Consider the following 17794-nt stretch of genomic DNA (forward strand, 5'->3'; position numbering starts at 1 on the left):
TTGGTGGACAAAGGATCGATACCCCCTTGGGAACTGCTAGAAATAGCTAGAAATAGATTTGTATAGTTGAGATCTCATGGTTATGGGGGAGAGGGCCAATATAGTAACAAAGATAACTTGATTTTGTATATATTCACTGCAGAAATACAGGAACATGGGAGTAAAATGGTCTTATTTTAGGTATGTGCAGCATCTAATCTAATGGTTGGATGAAGCACCCAGTGCGTGTTCAGTTGACATTTAATAATGATAATAAAATGATCCCATTTCTCTGTCCTTTCTGGAAAGCAAACTGACCATAAGACAAGTGAATCATGCCTTTTCTTTTTTTTTTTTTTAAAGATTTTATTCATTTATTCATGAGAGACAGAGGGAGAGAGAGAGAGAGAGAGAAGCAGAGGGAGAAGCAGGCTCCCCAAGGAGCAGGGAGCCCGATGCGGGACTCGATCCCAGGACCCTGGGATCATGACCTGAGCCGAAGGCAGGTGCTTAACCATCTGAGCCACCCAGGCGCCCTGAATCATGCCTTTTCTTTGTGATATATATTCAGAGTGCATAAAACCACAGAAATGGTGACCTGTGCTGTTTGGTTTTGTAAGAGAATTAAGAGATCTCATACTGTAAAAATAAATAATAGTGTGTCATTAACATCACCTGCAGCCATAATGATAATGCATTGAAAACATTCATTCATTTACTCTTCATTCATATTTTTAGTCATTTTCACTAAGGGTGTGAAAGAATATGCTAAAAAGAATCTACAGACTTCTCTTTTTTGGTATCATTTATTGATTTAAATATTTTATAAGTGACAGTTTGGACTTAGAAAGTAAATAAATGCATGACTTAGTTTTGTAATGAATTATGTAAATATAACACAGAACTGTCATTTTCACTTTGTTTTATAAGAACCCCAGGCTTTCATCAATCATTTTTCATATACAAATTTACCTTATTCTGCAGTCTGTAAATACAAAGACATTCTTCATAACGAAACATGCTATTTACACTGTGCGTGATTTAGAATAATTACAAGTAAAAATAATCACATGAGTAAAAAGTGGTGTTACATGAAAACCAAAGAAGATACAGTGGATGTTTATAATCCTGTAAGTGCTTATATACTTTTACACGTACTAGTATTCTTAAAATTCTAGTGAAATGAGGCATATTTTATCATTTCATTCAGAAAAAAGGTCCTCTAAACCTGTACTACTAAAGGAAAATATTTTAAAATATAATATGAAACAACAAATGAAACTTTTTAGTGAATGGTACAGGTTTAAGAGATGCATTCATCTTTAAAAAAAAATAGCTTGACATTTCAAAATATATGCAATTTAACCATGCCTTACAGATATATTAGTATATTTACCTGCTATTATTAATGACAGTGTAATTCAAGTTTGTGATAACTAGATTTTTAAAAGAAATGACTCACAAGGAATAATCGGATAGCAAAATAGCAGATGTACAATAGTATTTACATTGCAAGCCAAACCAAAAATTTAGACCCATGAAATTACAGCAAATGAATTGGCCAAAGGATTAAAATAATTCAGGTATCTTATTACATAAAACCTACCCCATGCAGAGGAAGCAAATGAAGGCCTAGCACATTATAACTATGTGTTTTTATCGAGTTAGGAAGCCTATCGATGATTATAAAGTACCAGAATGTTTGATGGAAATGCACTGGCTATTTATCTTATACACCGAAATGAACAGGCAAGGTTTTTTTTTGTTTGTTTGTTTTTTGGTGTTTTGTTGTTGTTTTTTTTTATCTAAAGTATGGTTTTGGGAAATGAGACCCTTTGGTTTTGTAAAATGGCTACTCACAGTCGCAGAGTCAGAATTCAGGTAGGTTGATTTTGAAATGAAGAATGATATGTGTTATTTCTGGAATGCACTTAATCGGTACATTTTAAAAGCATAATGAGACAGTTCTGTGACTTGATTACCAAAGTTATAATGGAGTTACAGGCAGATGTTAGAAAACGTCAGAGTTTTTCCAAGGCCAAACTCTGAGGAAGATTTTTTTTTTTTTTTAATAAGGGAAAAGCTGTTTATCCATCTCTAAGAAAAATAAGAAAGTCTTTCTCTCCATGGTCCATTTTTCAAATTTGAACCTAACCTGATTTTCATGGTAGTCAAAACCTGCCAGGATGGCTGAATTAATGTCCACATAGTTGGAATAATTTTTGCTTATCTCCAAATTCTTAAAGGAGACAGTGATTTAGTAGCTTATAAACTTTGCTAGTCTGGGCCTTAGATGCCAATACAGCAGGAACAACAAAATGGAGAAAATAGGACTGTGGGTCACTGCTGTTCACATGTGATCTTAATTTCTCCTGTTTTCCTTAACCACATTTGTACTATTTTTACAGTGATTATTAAACATATTTCCTTCAAGAAATAAAAATGGTAAAGGCATTAAAAGCAAACAAGTATTAATATTTTGTATTATCTCAAGACACAGACTTTCTTAACACTGGAAATCACAGGAAGAAAGTACTTTGTATTTTCCTAAGTGTCAATTTATATGGAAGCTGCCTCTTTCTTCACAATTTCACAGTAAGTCAGTGTGAAATAAATACATGTCAATTGACATTGAAATTTACCCTTTTCAAGTTTTTGATTTTTCTGAAGTTGTCCTACCCTTTCCCTGTACTGACTACATGATCTGTTAGAGTTAGAAGACCCTTGAGATGTACTAAAAAAAAAAAAAAACCTCTAAATGAGAAGTGAGAACCAAAATTCAAAGATATGACTTACAGAAGCATATCTTTTCAGAAAAATACAAAAGCTGTATTATTTTTATATAATTTTCTGTTAATTAACACAAGCTTACATCATGGAGACTACTTGATAAGGAGTTTGACTATATTATTAATACACTAACAAAAAATGAAAATATTTTCAGTTCAGGGATAAAAGATTCTTTAAATCTTATTCAATACTTGCTCAAATTATTCTAGTGTTGAGCATACCTAAAATGAAAAGCATAATGTCTTCTTCATTTTTACTCTTTTAAATAAGATAATTTACTTCTTTTCCCTCAAGAATAAAATACTTTGCTAGAAATGATTGAATTTTCCCTGAAAAAAAAAATGGCTTTGAATTGGGACTTGTAAATGATCCAACCTGTGTCTGTCTGTATTCAAGAGCATGGTAATTAGTTAATTCTGGCGAATCTGTGGAAATTGTGGTATAAATAGCTATCTGAATATACACTAGGATCTCAAAGAAGCTAAAAATAGGGGATACATTGTATATTGCTTTTTCAATACAGTAGACTTGCAAAATTGATGGCAAATGTTTTCAGACCCTCAAAAAAGAACCCCAAACACCATGTTACGCCAAACTAAGTTACAGGGGTGCACCTGGAGGCAGGACGGTATGGCAGTCACCTCTAGGGAAGACCCAGTAAAATCAAGTAGCATTGAGTGTATTGGCCCTACTGGAAAGTCATTTTTAAAAACCAATGTCCTTACAAGTGGAAGAAGCTTCTTTTCTATTTCAGTGATGAGCAGTGTGGTACCCAAATAAACATTTACTATTTGAAAATAAGAGGATTTTTCTAAATGAAGATTTCTGTGGGGGCAAAAATAGGAGATTGTCCAAAACACTTGACCCTGATACTTCTTGAGAAAGTGTTCAAATTCGGTGTAAAGGAACAAACGTAGATGTATTTTAATCTCCCGTCTTGTGAACTGAGAAGCCAGCGCCTCAGTCACTTCCCTCCCCACATGATCTCTAAGAGTGCGCCTTCTTTTTCTTATCTCCGGAAGCCACACTGTGCTCAGTAATGTGCAAGCGAAAAATAGAAGCCAAATAGTGAAGCAGTATTTTCACATCTTTCATAAGAAAAGAAGAAAGGAAGGTCGGAAGGAGAAAGGAAGTGGAGGAGGGGAAGGAGAGAAAGAATGAAAAGAAAAAAGGGAGAAGCTGAGGATGCTGGCCACCTGTGAGGGCCTGATTAGTCTCCCGCCCCCAACACCTGGACACAGAGGCCATGCCCCTTACACTTGCCAAGACCCTTCCTCTGAAACAGTATCGAATTCTACTGACGCTCAAGGTATAGCCACACTTGCGATTTGGGCCCTTTCACTGTCTCTCATCATCGTAAAGATTACACTAGCATTTACTGAGGACGTGCGGCGAATACTGACTGAAGACAGTACCACATTTTCCCAACGGAAGACAAATGCTGTATGGGGGTGGGGCGGGGGGCATCTTATAAGGCAAGAAGTTCTTGTACTTTTAAATAGATTCATTCTGATGAGCATGTTTTTTCAAAGTTTGTTTATCAAAGCTTTGACATGATGAACTTTGACATTCTGTTAAATATGAGCGCCGTATTTAAAAATCTATAATCGGTTCATCTTTTTTTTTTTTTCTCCAGCTTTCTTCTGGGTTAATGGGCCTGGACTATAGACCTGATTTTGATGTAGGCAAAACTGGATTTTCCTGTCTCTCTTCATCTTCCCTATTGCTGTCCTTTTTCCTGCAGTCCAGCTGAATCCAGTCAAAAGTATTTAATAGATGCTCATAAAATAAATAGGATACCTCCTATAGTTAGGTATCCATTCGCGTGTTAGTAGGAGGATTCTTTTAGATAGGGAGTAGGGTGTTTTTAAGGATCGAAGAAAGTAAAAGCGATGGGGACCCATTATCCCAGGTCATTGCGTGATATAACGGCGAAAGGGATGGACTTGACAAGTGCCTGATGACACAGCTGAAGCAGATTTAAAAAAGGAATAATAATTTTGGCTGTCACCCACTAATCGTCTTTGTACAAGAGCAAAAATTAAAGAATTTTTAAAAACACCTCTCTGAATTAGTATAGGAAGTCATGCAGTCATCTAGGTTATCGAGATCCCCCTGGCTAGGATGAGACCTACCAGAAGAGTTAATTTTTTCCTGGTAGTTCTTTGTAGTCAAGTAACATAAAAACAATTCATCTGAGACTCCAAGCCAAGCTTTGGCTTTCATTTCAACATGGTAATTTATACCAATAAAATTTGGAAGGTAATTTATACCAAAATTTCATGTTGTTGATAAGCTATCTTGGCCACTCCAAAATTTTGTTCCACTTCATGGAGATTTGAATGAAAAAAAGCAAAAAAAAAATGTTTTAAGTGGTTATACATAAATATATTGATCCACAGATTTGATCCGGATCACCCCCACCCTCAAAAGAAAGCTATCTTCTCTTGCTGGTCTTGAAAGTTAGCAGTATTGAGCATAAAGGAGAGACCGTAAAAGTAGAGCAGTTCTAGGATTTGATGTCTCATTGGGTTCAGACATGTATAGATTCCTGTTAGTCAGAGGTGATGCAGAATATTTATATTTATTGTTCAAATGATTTGAATATAAATTAGCTTTGACTTAGATTTTATTCTGAGAACAATAGGAATATGGATATGAATCATCCTAACGTGCACAAGTCTTAATACAGTATTACTTGACGATTCTTCTTTTCCCTTACGTCATTAAAAACAGCACAGTATTTTAAGTAAAAGAATGTTGCCAAATTTGTAAACCATGGCTTAATGCCACAATTTGTAAGTCTGTTTTTGTGACATCCTCTGTATTTTTTCTGCCACAAATGGAAAACATAGAGAAAAAAATGATTTAAATGCATATCATGATTATATGGTATTTCCAGGGGACAAAGCCTTAAGGACTCCACCAATAAAATTATCTTTCTTTCTCAGTGCTGAAGAACTTGATACATTTAGAAAGCTTTCAAAAAGGGTCTAGCATTCTGACTGGGATGTAAGCTGACTCTTTCAAGACAGCAAATCTTTGTCCTAAATTCTTTTTCTAGCTGATAATTCTGATGAAAAGTGATTCAGATTTGTTTACTCCCTTAAAAATTTTTCTGTCCTAAACAATCTCTGCCTGAATTAACCCGTTACATATAAGTGAAACATCTTTCAGTGCGGATTAGAGCTACCTAACCACTTCTAATTTCGGAGGACAGAGAATAGCTCTTCTCTCCCGCAGAACGCCCTCCCCTGCTGGGGTGACTCCTCCCAGCTCCAACTCTGCAGCATCCCTGCAGGAGCTGGATGGACTCAGGGTCAGAAGGGCTTCTGTCTAAAGTCCAACACTTGTTCTGCTAGCAGCCCAAGCCCCACTTGAGGACGATGTGGAGAAGAATATGGAATAGAGTATGGCTCCAAAAATGATTTTTACTGATTTTAGAACACAGGGTATTTTTCATTCTTTCTGATTAAATTTCCCAACTAGGGAAAGAGATCATTTCTGTAATGTCAGAACACACAGCAAAAGCGTGTGTAAAATTAAATTGTATTCTTCTCACTGGGCATTAGCTCAGCCAGGCGTGTTATAAAAGGGGAAAAAATGTTTTAATATCACTTGCACGCTGGAAGTTGGTTCCTTGGTGCTAATTTTAGCAGGCTATTCTGTGACATATGGCAGGGCTGGCATCTGGCCTACCTATTTGTTCCTTCAGTCCAGATGTTCTGACCTCTTCATTTACCTTCATCATGGTAACCAAGACTAGCTCTACCTGCCACCTTCAGAGAGTTTCTATCTATAGCTCTGTGAGGTTCTAATCCCAGTTGCACTGATCTGTGCAGCTGCTGAGAGGCTGACATTACCTCCCAGGAAAACTGAAAATGGCTTGTGAAGGATTTTATTTTCCTCTTTTCTTGTTAAAATAAGAATGACCAGCAGTCAAATAAGTCATCTGGTTTCCATTAAACCACATGTGTCTATTGTGGAAACTGCCTCTCCTTTAAGAGTATCTGTACCTTCATGCAGAAAACAATTAAATCTTTTTGCTCCCTCTCTTCTAAAGCTCTTGCCCATCCCCACCCTCTCCATCTGTCCCTGGGTCCTGGGTCTGATGTACAACTGCCAGGCAGAAAAATACGAGGCTTGTCTTTAAAAAGTGGGGTGGTGTGAAGAAGCAATTCTGCACATTTCTGATAGTACCCCCAATTAATGCATTACGGTCCTACTTATAATTAATTACATTTAGTAGACCACAGTAAAAATAGATTTAGTAGAATCCCCTCTTTATCTCCAAATAGTGAAAAGGCCACAGAAGAAGGCTGAATATTAACTGATTCCTTTATTTTCAAACTATGCATCAAGACTCAGAAACAAGATATTACTTACACTTGCTTTTTTTCTGCTTTCAAATAATAAGCAACAGTACATAAGTCTAATATTTAGAATGATCTGATCACCAGCTAGATGAATTAAATGAAAGGATAAATTCACCATAATAGGTTCAAATTAAGTATTTCCATTATTTGTTAACAATGAGAAGCATGTTTATGAAGAATCAAGCATCCAATGATATGCAAAAAGATAATTATCAAAAACTGTCTCAGGGAATGAACAATCCTGTTGGATTTTTACAGGGGGGTTTTCTAAATTGTGAAAAGAAGGATGCTACCTTAAGTTTTGCAATGGTTAACAGAAAGGTAAACCAGCAGCAAACCCACCCACCACTCCAACTGTATTCAGATTCACGACTAGAAGAGAGTTTACCCAGAGAGGAGAGGCAATAATAGGAGCTGTAATCTTATTTAGAGGTTTAGGAATGGATCCTAAATTTATATGACTTTGCTAAATAACAACCTGATGTTTAGAAGTTCCTCATTGTAACATAAGTTTACGACCTGCCTTGAGCTATGTTATGCCGAATAATGGAGGAGTAATTTAACTATAAAGGACTGATTATTATTGACTATTCTATATTTGATTAAAATTACATTTTAAGGTTAAAAATATGAATTACTCATTTTGAAATATATAAGCTTTAGTGCTTGCATCAAAATAGAGAAGGGCAAGTTATTTTCAATATGGCTCCATAATCATTTTCAGATGTTTATTCATTATACTACAGATGACATCCAACCATACTATTTTACTTACTAAATATTTGCCATCATAGAAAACAGTAGTAATGAGCTCTTTTTATCTTTAATCTTTCATCTTCTAAGACCTTACCAAAGCAAGAACTGAATTAACTTATCCCAAGTTCCATCTATGTTTTTGCAAAGCCTACATTCTCAATCAACTCATCCAACCTTTGCTGTACCTTTACTCATTTATCCATCCTTAAATACTCCTCACTATGATATTCTACAAAGATCTGAAAGTCTGGGCAACATTACATACACAGATCTCTTCAGAGGAATAGAAATCATATTATGATAGGTATTTTTAAAATTATCCACCAGAAATAACATGATGGGAGTCTATTACTTCATAGCACGTGTGCAAATGAACGGCCTCTGAGATAGATGAACCATGTCGTTTGCTCAGATAATTTTTATCCAAGTTATCACTTGCTCATTTTGCTGTAGGAGAATCACGACTATCTTTTGAAAGTCCACACCAGCTATATTATTGCTGTATAAAACATGTCTCTATTTCCCTAAAGGTTCTATGAAGTGCACAGAAGTGCAGGTTTTATATGGCATCATACCATGGCTTAAATTATTGCTTGAAAGGTTGTAATAAAGTATTGCTAGGAAATCATTTTTAGATGAATGCACAATTCAGTGTGAGAAGTACAGAGTGAGACTAAGAATTAAGTTGGTGATTTCTTTAGAACATAAAAATCAAAGCATTCGGAAATCAAGCTGTCACTTTGACATTCACTTCTCTGTCCAAAAGTTTGTAGTTTATAGCCTGGTGGTGCGGACTGGTAAATACTGTGAGATACTGCACAGCTCTGGTGGTAACTCAGAAAATGGTACTGTGTCTACTGCGCCTAATAGCCCTATAATGAGCAATATTCTTTCCTCATGCTTATTAGTGTTGACTTCTGTTTCTAATAAGTTTGAAGACTCCTGCTCCAAAAGCAGACTGTAAATTTGAGACCAAAGCTAAAATTAAAACTTGTGAAAGAAATAATGCTACAAAGCTCAGAATACTTCGCTTTTCAAAATAACTACAAATGAAATAATACACCACTCTCTTAGTCAACTTGCTTTTATTCCTGGTAATTGGGATTATTTGAATGCTCTTCAGTGATGCCCAAATCTGGCTTTATATTCTCATTACCTAGAGTGATTTTCTAAATACAGACTCCTAGGCCACACCTGCCACCTACTGAATCCAAATCTTTGCAGGTGTAAAGCTCAGTAATTTGTATTTCTGAAGGCTTCCTAGGTAATTCTTACAGGGGCAGCCAGATACTGTCATGCTGATGAGCTGAACCATTGAACAGGATAATTTCTTAATAAGGATGGGAATACAATGAAGCACTTGACTGAAGTTGTGTTCTGGTCACAACATACTGGAAATAAAAATGCAAACTTCTCAACATTCCAGGCCCTTCCAAAATGTCACTCCTTTTAAACATGTAATATCTACATGCACACATCCCTACATCCACCCACAAAAAGGATTCATTACTTTAGAAAACTGAAACTATTTTACAACATGAGATTGACTGTATCACTGACTTTTTTTTTTAATGAAAGGGAAAAGGAACAAAGGAAGGAAACAAAGGTGGCAGGACAGTAATACTTAGGTTTCAAGTGTGAGGAAGGAATTTTGCACACTATCTCAGTGTATTCTGACAAGATTTATGTTCATCTGTATATAATAGCAGTGTCTGTTCTTCATTCACCACCTCGAGGACCCTCAAACTGAGTCCACTGCTGGGGCCAATTTATCCCTGTAACAGTAAGGTTTGTTCAGTCATGTGTGTTAACACTTTATGTAGATATGAAATTAGCTGCTGTGAAGGAAGCATATGCATATCGACAGCTGCCCATAAGGAATCGTCACTCAGACTGGCATATGTTAAATTCTCACTACTCAGTCTCTCATGCACCATGTTTTTCCAGCTGTATCTGGTAACATAGGCTTATAGAAGCCCCTGAAATAACATAATTTTTATAGTTGAGGATCTGTAACCTAATAATAATACCTAGGTTGCTATTGATTGGTTCTTGGTTCTTGGACTTGAGTTTCTAGGCATTGTTGGCTAAAAGGCCTCTGGTGTCCCCTAAAGCCTATTCAGGGGCATATATAATTCACTTCGAATGAATTTTCGGTAGTTACACTAAGTGCTTGGAGTCAGAGTGGTTTTTGGAAGAAAAAGCACAGAGAAAAGCTTCAGATGTTAGCAATGCCCCAGCACAACTGGGAATGGTTCATCCGCTTCAGAAGTGCATTGTTACATGGGTCTTCCTGTCTGCCTGAGGTCAGCAACTCTTGCCGTGGCCACGTTAGGGTCAGAGCTGCAGAGAGGCTAGTGTTGTTGGGGCCGGGTTTGAGGGGGTGAGATGGCTTCCACCGCCAGCACGGAGTAGGCGTGGGCTCAGTAGCGCTCAAAACGCTTGAGAAGACAGAAACCTACGTGTACAAGTTTTATTCTCTGCCCTAATGATCCATAACACCTTCCCTCGGCAAGCCAGGATCCCAAGGAGCCTTCAGTGAATACATCTAATTACAATCGTGATTTTGATTTCCTTGATATCTCACAACCTCAAATATGTGATATCAATTGGCAGCAATATTTCTGTACAAAACACAGAGTTTGGTGGTTTTCCAAACTCCGAGGCTTTGCCTTTTGTATATGTCAATTTAATTTTGCTTTATTGCTGGAAATCTTTGGAGCATTTTACAAAATTAAAAGCCTGGCTGCACTTGTGAAAGATTTTGTCTAAGTTGTTGCCTTGCTTTGCTCTGTGTTTTCCAGAGAGGCACGCTTTGCACTTTAACAACAGAACACTATGTCTCTGATAACAGTATCAGATAACCAGAGCTATCCCTGGACAGGAGAACCAAGCGTGAGACTGTGAGAGTTCACATTTGAAGTGCTGAACCCGTGGTCCCACTCTTAAGTCTCAGGCAGAGGTGCCTGCCTCAGAGTCCTAATAGGTCATGGCTCACTGGACTCCACAGAGTCATATATTAAAAGGGAAATCCAAAATAATTTAAAGTAGAAGAAATGAATATCAAGGCAGGTTTTAGACAGTTTGGTCACCTATTACATAGAAGCTTTATCTTCTTTCCCTCGCTATATACCATGCTATATGGTGGAGAGACGCAATAATTCGTGTTCTGCAGGCATTGAGGAGTCTTCTTTTTTTATTATGGTAAATGGTACCTATTTATTAAGATTCCCAAAGCACATACTGTGCACTGTTTGGGGGTACATATGTGACTTTGTTGGATAACTGGCTTATTTGCAAATGACTTTGTTTCTATCAAAATAATACTGATGCCAATGTGAATCTCTGGTACTGATGCCTAGTCATAAAGTGACTTCAAAATAGTTGCCTTAAAAAAAAAAAACACTAAACCAGAGGAGTTGTAAGTACCAAATTATATTTTAATGTTTCCCTTTTAGAGTGGGTTAAAGCCATTTCCCTAATTTAATATCACTGTGATTTCTAATAGGACATCCATTTACATTCTTTCTAATGTGCCACACTACAATGCATGATGTTTGCAATAATTTTTAGGTAAGAATACTGTACAGATATTAGTCAAATGAAATACTATGACCCAGGGTTGCAGTCACAGTTCCTAAATGGAGGATATGTAGACTGTATTACGTAGGACAAATACAAATATAATAGTTTTTCACAGCTTCTAACTTCTGTGAGTGCGGTGAGGATGAACAGCCACCTTAGCAGCAACTTGCAAAGACACAGCAACAGTGTAACTAAGAATCAGCTGCAGGAGGTTGGCAATATGGTAACAGATTAGACTATTGCCTCAGACTGTAGCTTCAAGGATACATTTAGATTACATTGTTTGAAAAGTGTAGTTTATATCCTGTGATATATGATAGATCTCTGGTATATTTTTCATTGTAATATTTGTGACAATGTAAATGGCTACTTCTTCTCTAAGTAGAACCATATAAACTAAAAGAGTTTGTTATTCTTTGGACAAATTGAATGTATATACAATTAGTGTCTTGGGCCCTATTACCAATTACTGGGTAATGAAGTGGATTTTCAATGATGTTTTTAAAATATGCTTCCTACAGATATTCTTAAAGTATAGAGAGAATGATGATATATCTAGAATAGTTACTTAGACAAATCTTCACAAAAAGCAGAGAAATAGATTGGATGATTACTCTAAGTCCCTTGCCGCCTTATGGTTATGAAACACATTGCTTACCACCAAAACATTTATTTAGTTTATCATAATCTCTAAGTTCCTATGCAAAATAAGCATAAATTATTTCGGTGAAGCTGGGTTCTCTCCCCATGTTCCTGTGCTGTACAGAGCACCTGGCTAAAGTGTTGTCTGTTTTCAGTGTGAGGACTGAGGTGCTCCCAGCCTGTTCCGTCCACAGCAACTGTAAACCTCCCCCTCGTTCCCCGTGAAGGAAGTGCATTAATTCCCCAGGGCTCTGAAGAAATTCCTTTATAATTACCCCCATGAGAGCACCCTGTCCCCGGTCTATAAAACTCCCCTCAAATAAACACACTGGCCTTCTGGCCCCCCGCGTTGTTAAAAACAGAGACCTAGACCGAGGGAGGAGAGGGATATAGGCAAGGCTTCAGAAAGCTCATGGTCTAGATCCTGTCTCCAAACTATGTGTTGCATTAGTGTCCTCATAAGCCTTGGGGTGACACAGAGTTCAACACTTACAGAAGTGATCACCATTATAACAAATACTTTGCATATCGATAAATGTTTTCTAGCTACACACTTAGAGAACTTAAAAACACTAACAAGCCTCACAGACTACATTGGACACCAGTTAATACGCTCCGTAGCTGAGTTACGGCATAAATAAATCATAACGCAGCCAAAATGCCTGACCAGAGAAATCACTCTATTACATTCAGTAGACATAAGCTCTCAATGAGTATACCGTCTGGAGAAAAACGGCCACTCCAAGGTTTCACGGAAACAAATATTTCCAGTTCATTAACCTCAGTAGAAACTTGGGTTTTAGATTAGATCCAAAATAGGAAAACTCTGGATGTACTGTGCTCCTAATTTCAGGGTGAGTGTGTGATGATATTTTCATGCAGTGCTAATTAGTGGGAACAGGTCTTGGTCTTCATTTTAGCACCACATGCGATAGAAGCCTATCTGTCACTATGGCAATGACTGGGCCTGGAGGTTAGACCTACTTCAGTGTTCATGAAGGTGATTCACTGAATTTAAGAGCCACATCAATCAAACTGCAGAAGAAAAATTCCTTTCTTTTTTTTTTTTTAAACCTCAAAGCCATAAAACACAGGTTTTTTTCCCCCTTATTTCTCAAGAAACAACATTCTCGGCAAAACGTCCCACAACCTCTTTCTCACTAACGCCAACATCTAGGAATTTGCTCCCAGTGTCAGGTAGCCCTTAGGAAGCATCCAGGGGGCAGAGTGGGCGGAGTGGGCAGAGGTGGGGGGAAGGGTAACAAGTCATGGAAATTTTTAGAATATAGTTGAGTACATTGTACAAACTACCTATTTTATAAGTGCTAAGTTGAAAAGGGTCCAATGTAGCAAAGCATTTCATTTTAACTGACGTTTGTTAGAAGATGGCAACAAGACTTTTCTGTAATCCTAGTTACAGATAAATCTCTTACTGGGAAATTCTATTTCCTCTGGATTCCATGCTACATTAATTAAATCTAAAAGATATATTTACTAAGCAGACATACAATGCTTTCTCAGCATCTGAAGTCCTTGGTTATGTATTCTCAGTCCAAGCACTAATCTAAATAAGTGAAAGTATATTTGATTAATAGGTTACAGTTACATTAAATATACCAACTACACAGTAGCAGATTCTGAAAATCGAGTAATGTTGTGTGAAATGTAATTATCTAGTAGAGAGATGTATAAAAATAGGTAATATCCCTAAAATATTTTGCTGAGTTACAGTTCTTCCTGCTGGGAAGTTGACCACACTGCCATGACGTATATATGAAATGTCTGTTCAGAAAAACAAAATTAGAAAATAGTCCTCACATACCAACTCACTAAATGTAGGAATATATCATCAAAAATGGCTCTCAAAAGTGATACAGATAAGTGGGGAAAGATAGTTGTATGTGTGACAAACAAGAAAACATGGAATCTATTTATTAGTTGTGAAGGGGGCCCGTACTTAAAATATATATGTATATATATATATATGACCAAAAAACACTCACATGGATGGACACATCTCATTACCCCCCCTCCATTTTTTTTTAATTGACAGTCATCATCCACCTTTTTCTAGGATTATTGCCTAACATAACACAGAAATTCCGCTGCTTGTTCTCAGCCAAGTAGTGAAGGAGAAACCATCTCATTCCACTCTCCTGTCATGACCCAATGTTCTGGGCTTGTGCTTTTTGGAGGAGTCTTTGATCTGCGGTAGGTCTCAGAGGCTTGTCTCCCGGAGGAACATGGTGCCAATGTTGTAGGAAACTTTTTTTATCCTCGAGGAAGAAAGAGAAGGCTTTGGCTGCTTAGGACCAGTCCTTACCTCCAGGAAATAGCAGATCCCAGGGATTTCCTTTGGAAAGTTATCTGGAAGCTCTTCACGGGACCGAGGAATAAATGTGAAACTGTCTTCCCGTTTTAATAATCTAAGGAGAAAATACAATGTGAATCAAATAGGCAGGGCAGATGAGAATGAATGGATAGAAAATTTAAAGGCTTGGGAAGCCTATCAATGACAAAGTTCAAGTTAACACCCTTATTTCTTCGTACAGATGTGGCCTTCACAGGGCTCCAAATGCTAGGAAATGTTTCTTGAGAAAGATACCTTCATGTAATAATAATAATAATAATAATAATAATAATAATAATAATAGCAGCTGTGCCTTGTCCCACTTGAAATGTTTTTTTCAAGTTTGATTTTTTTTCTAAACAAAAGATGGAGACTGTATAATGAAATTTTTATTCAAACATGTAGTATTTACCCTTTCTGTTTTTAAAACCTACCTAAATTCTGAAGCACACCTCCTATGTTCTATAGACTCCCCATGGGCTTTAAATGCGTATCCTGTGTGTCAAAGACATCAAACAATTCCTGAGCATTGAAGAATAACATTCATGACTTGGAATGTCTGCCATGGGTGACTGATTTCTAGCAGTTCGTGTATTGTGAGCTCCAGCATTTATTGGTCAGACAGCATGACTCTTCCCTTTTAGTCACACTTAGAGACTCTTTTCTAGCACACTAACACTAGAGACTTACTCTCTGTCCAGGTCCCTGACATGTTAAATTTGATACCCAGACCTCAAAACGTGGCCCAGCAATTCACTTTAATTCAACAGCTCTTATGGACTGCTTCTCATTGCCCAAGAACAATCTCCTAAGCACTCTTGTGAATATAATGTTGAACAGAACACCATGTTTTATCAAGAGAGACAGAAACAGGGAATGAAAGAAGCATAAAATAAAGACTGAAAAGCAAACAAGCAAAAGCCCAGAGGTAATACAGAAACTCAGGCTCAGTATCAGCACATGTCCAACCGCTTGGTAGCCTTACGGAATGGGGGAAGAGAGCGAGAGTGAAAGCTGAGAGAGTAGGGCCAGATGAAGTTTTGAAATACTAAACTTAATGTTTAGACTTCTGTTTGGAGCCAAACCCATCATCCCCTTTTTCCTAAAAACAACTCCTGTTCCTAAGACAGGCGGATGTTAACAGCAGACGCAAGTTGTGCGTGTTAAGAGGTGGGCCAGGGAGGAGGACCCATGGTGACAGAAGGCGGGGTCGGAAAGGCGGGGGCGCGAGGAGCACAGAGGATATGTACAAGTGCGAGGTCACTAGCACCTTTACACTAGGAAGGGAGAAAATCATTCTTTGACTCGTAATGGCTACAAATGTCTGAAAATAACAGTTGGTAGCACTAAGAACTCTCACAGTAGGAGCAATCTCTCTTTACTTTTACAAATGGGAGTTCTACCATTCTGCTTTATAAAGGATTTTTGTTTAAAGTTTTAATTGACCATTTCTTTAAAAGAATTATACAATGACTACACTAACTTGGGGTATAAAGAAATGAGGCTCATTCTGATATTTCAGAATTCTTTCAGATACCTTATTTCATCCATATAACCCTATCTAAAAATCTAAACATGCTCTTCTCCGACAAATTTATGAAAGGTAAAAGTAAGTCCAGAATAAGTTGGAGTGATTTGCTCATAGGCGCAGCCGGACAGCGATGGCATTGGAACTAGAATCCAGATTTGTTAACTGCTAGTCAAGCTCAGCCCTACAATAAATAGTAAGACTACACTAAGATCTCCTTCTTTCACAAAACTGAGATGTAGGTAAGGCATTGACAGAATGAAAGTCATTGGCACACTTTGATTTCTGTTTTTACAGATGTCAATTTTCTTTACATGTAACATATAATCAGTTACTTCAGAAGTAAAATGTAAATTTCCCTAAACAATAGTTAAATTTAGCATTGAATTCCACAATAATTTAGCTTAGCTCAAATACAACAGTCATCAGTGTGATATCTGGGTATCAATGATGTCAATCAACAAACGTATCGGATGCTGGTGACATGCCCTAATAGTCCTCTGAATGGAGGAGAGGGCGTGGGGATGTGCAGAACAAGTTAATATAGAACTAAAAGGGCAAGAAATACTTACAGGAACAAATTAGCAGCAACGCAAGACAGCATACAGGAAAACATATGATAAAATCCAAAGGAGTAAATTCTACAGGGTCCATGGAGAAATGAGGACTGTGGATCTTAGTACAAAAGTCAAGAACCAGAGCAATAAAGTTCACGCTTACCAATTATAAAATAAAGCATAACCCCAATCTTTCAAACAAGGTTCCTTAAAGGCCCAGGAAATAGGTAGGACTCCACATGAGCTGCATTCTTCTCTCCCTATGTTAAGCCCTCGATTTTCTTCACGCTTTGACACACCAAGGTCTTTATATTTTGCTGTACTTGAGATGTTCTGACAGTAAGAATGAGCACTGAGTTGACATCTACGGAAGTAATTGTACCTGACTGGCAAGAAGGTGCACTAGCTGCTTGTGATGCCGGGACTTTTAAATAATTCACTGCACTTTGGTAGGAAACTCTTCACAATGACTTGATCTCCTGACATTTTAAATACATCTCCCATTCACTGTGCTAAAATGACAAAGACAGCAGCTTCTATGGGGCTTTATTCTTTTCCAGATAACCATTTTGGCATTAATAAACTAAATGAAGTTTTAAATTTCAATAATATAAATGAGAGCACAGAAGGGTAAATTGATTCAAGCTCCTGTGCTATCCAGGGTTTAGCAGCCTTTGTGCAATATTCAGACGATTTCCAATAGGCCAATCTGAATGAGTGACGGGTGGGGCTGTGTGGGAGGTCAGGGGAAATATTTCACACAGCATGCCTGGTGGTGATGAGTTGTGGGGCTGAACAAATGATCAAATGTGTATACAGAGATTAGGAATTTATACCCTGATCACCCCAGAACCTCTGATCCCCTCTGAAATGCTTTATTAAGTCCGAGTCCCTGCGCTGGCTCCAAAGCTCTGCCTAACAATTCCTTTCTTCAGCAACTCAGGACAGACAGGGAAGCTTAGATTCCACACAAATCTAAATTAATCCCCAGCTGGTTGATATACAACCTGGGGGTTTTGGCAACATGTTTAATAAGCATTTGGAAGCCAGACAAATCCTACCTCACCTGCCTGTAACTATTCCTCCTCTCAACAAAGTTTTTCTTACCAGTTGATTTTCATGATAAGAATTCATTGCAGCTTTAGATCACTGGATGGCCCCCCAGCATGTGAGGGGAGCTTGATACTTTGGAGGTCCATGGACCTGCACCCTCGCTGCCCATCTCTGACTC

General features: G+C 37.6%; 1 protein-coding gene across 1 annotated transcript in view; it reads right to left on the bottom strand.

Annotated features, from left to right (window-relative positions):
* Nucleotides 1-776: 776 nt before the first annotated feature.
* Nucleotides 777-17794, bottom strand: part of GUCY1A2 (guanylate cyclase 1 soluble subunit alpha 2) — a 333141-nt gene continuing 316123 nt past the window's right edge. The window contains exon 8 of the mRNA XM_073903673.1: nucleotides 777-14554. Coding sequence (XP_073759774.1) covers nucleotides 14347-14554 — 208 coding nt within the window. The 3' untranslated portion in view covers nucleotides 777-14346. The remainder of the gene's footprint in view (nucleotides 14555-17794) is intronic.

Source organism: Callorhinus ursinus, unplaced genomic scaffold (genome assembly GCF_003265705.2).
Source record: "Callorhinus ursinus isolate GAN/ISIS: 27379988/994484 unplaced genomic scaffold, GSC_fseal_2.0 scaffold19, whole genome shotgun sequence".
In the NCBI taxonomy this organism is placed as follows: Eukaryota; Metazoa; Chordata; class Mammalia; order Carnivora; family Otariidae; genus Callorhinus; species Callorhinus ursinus.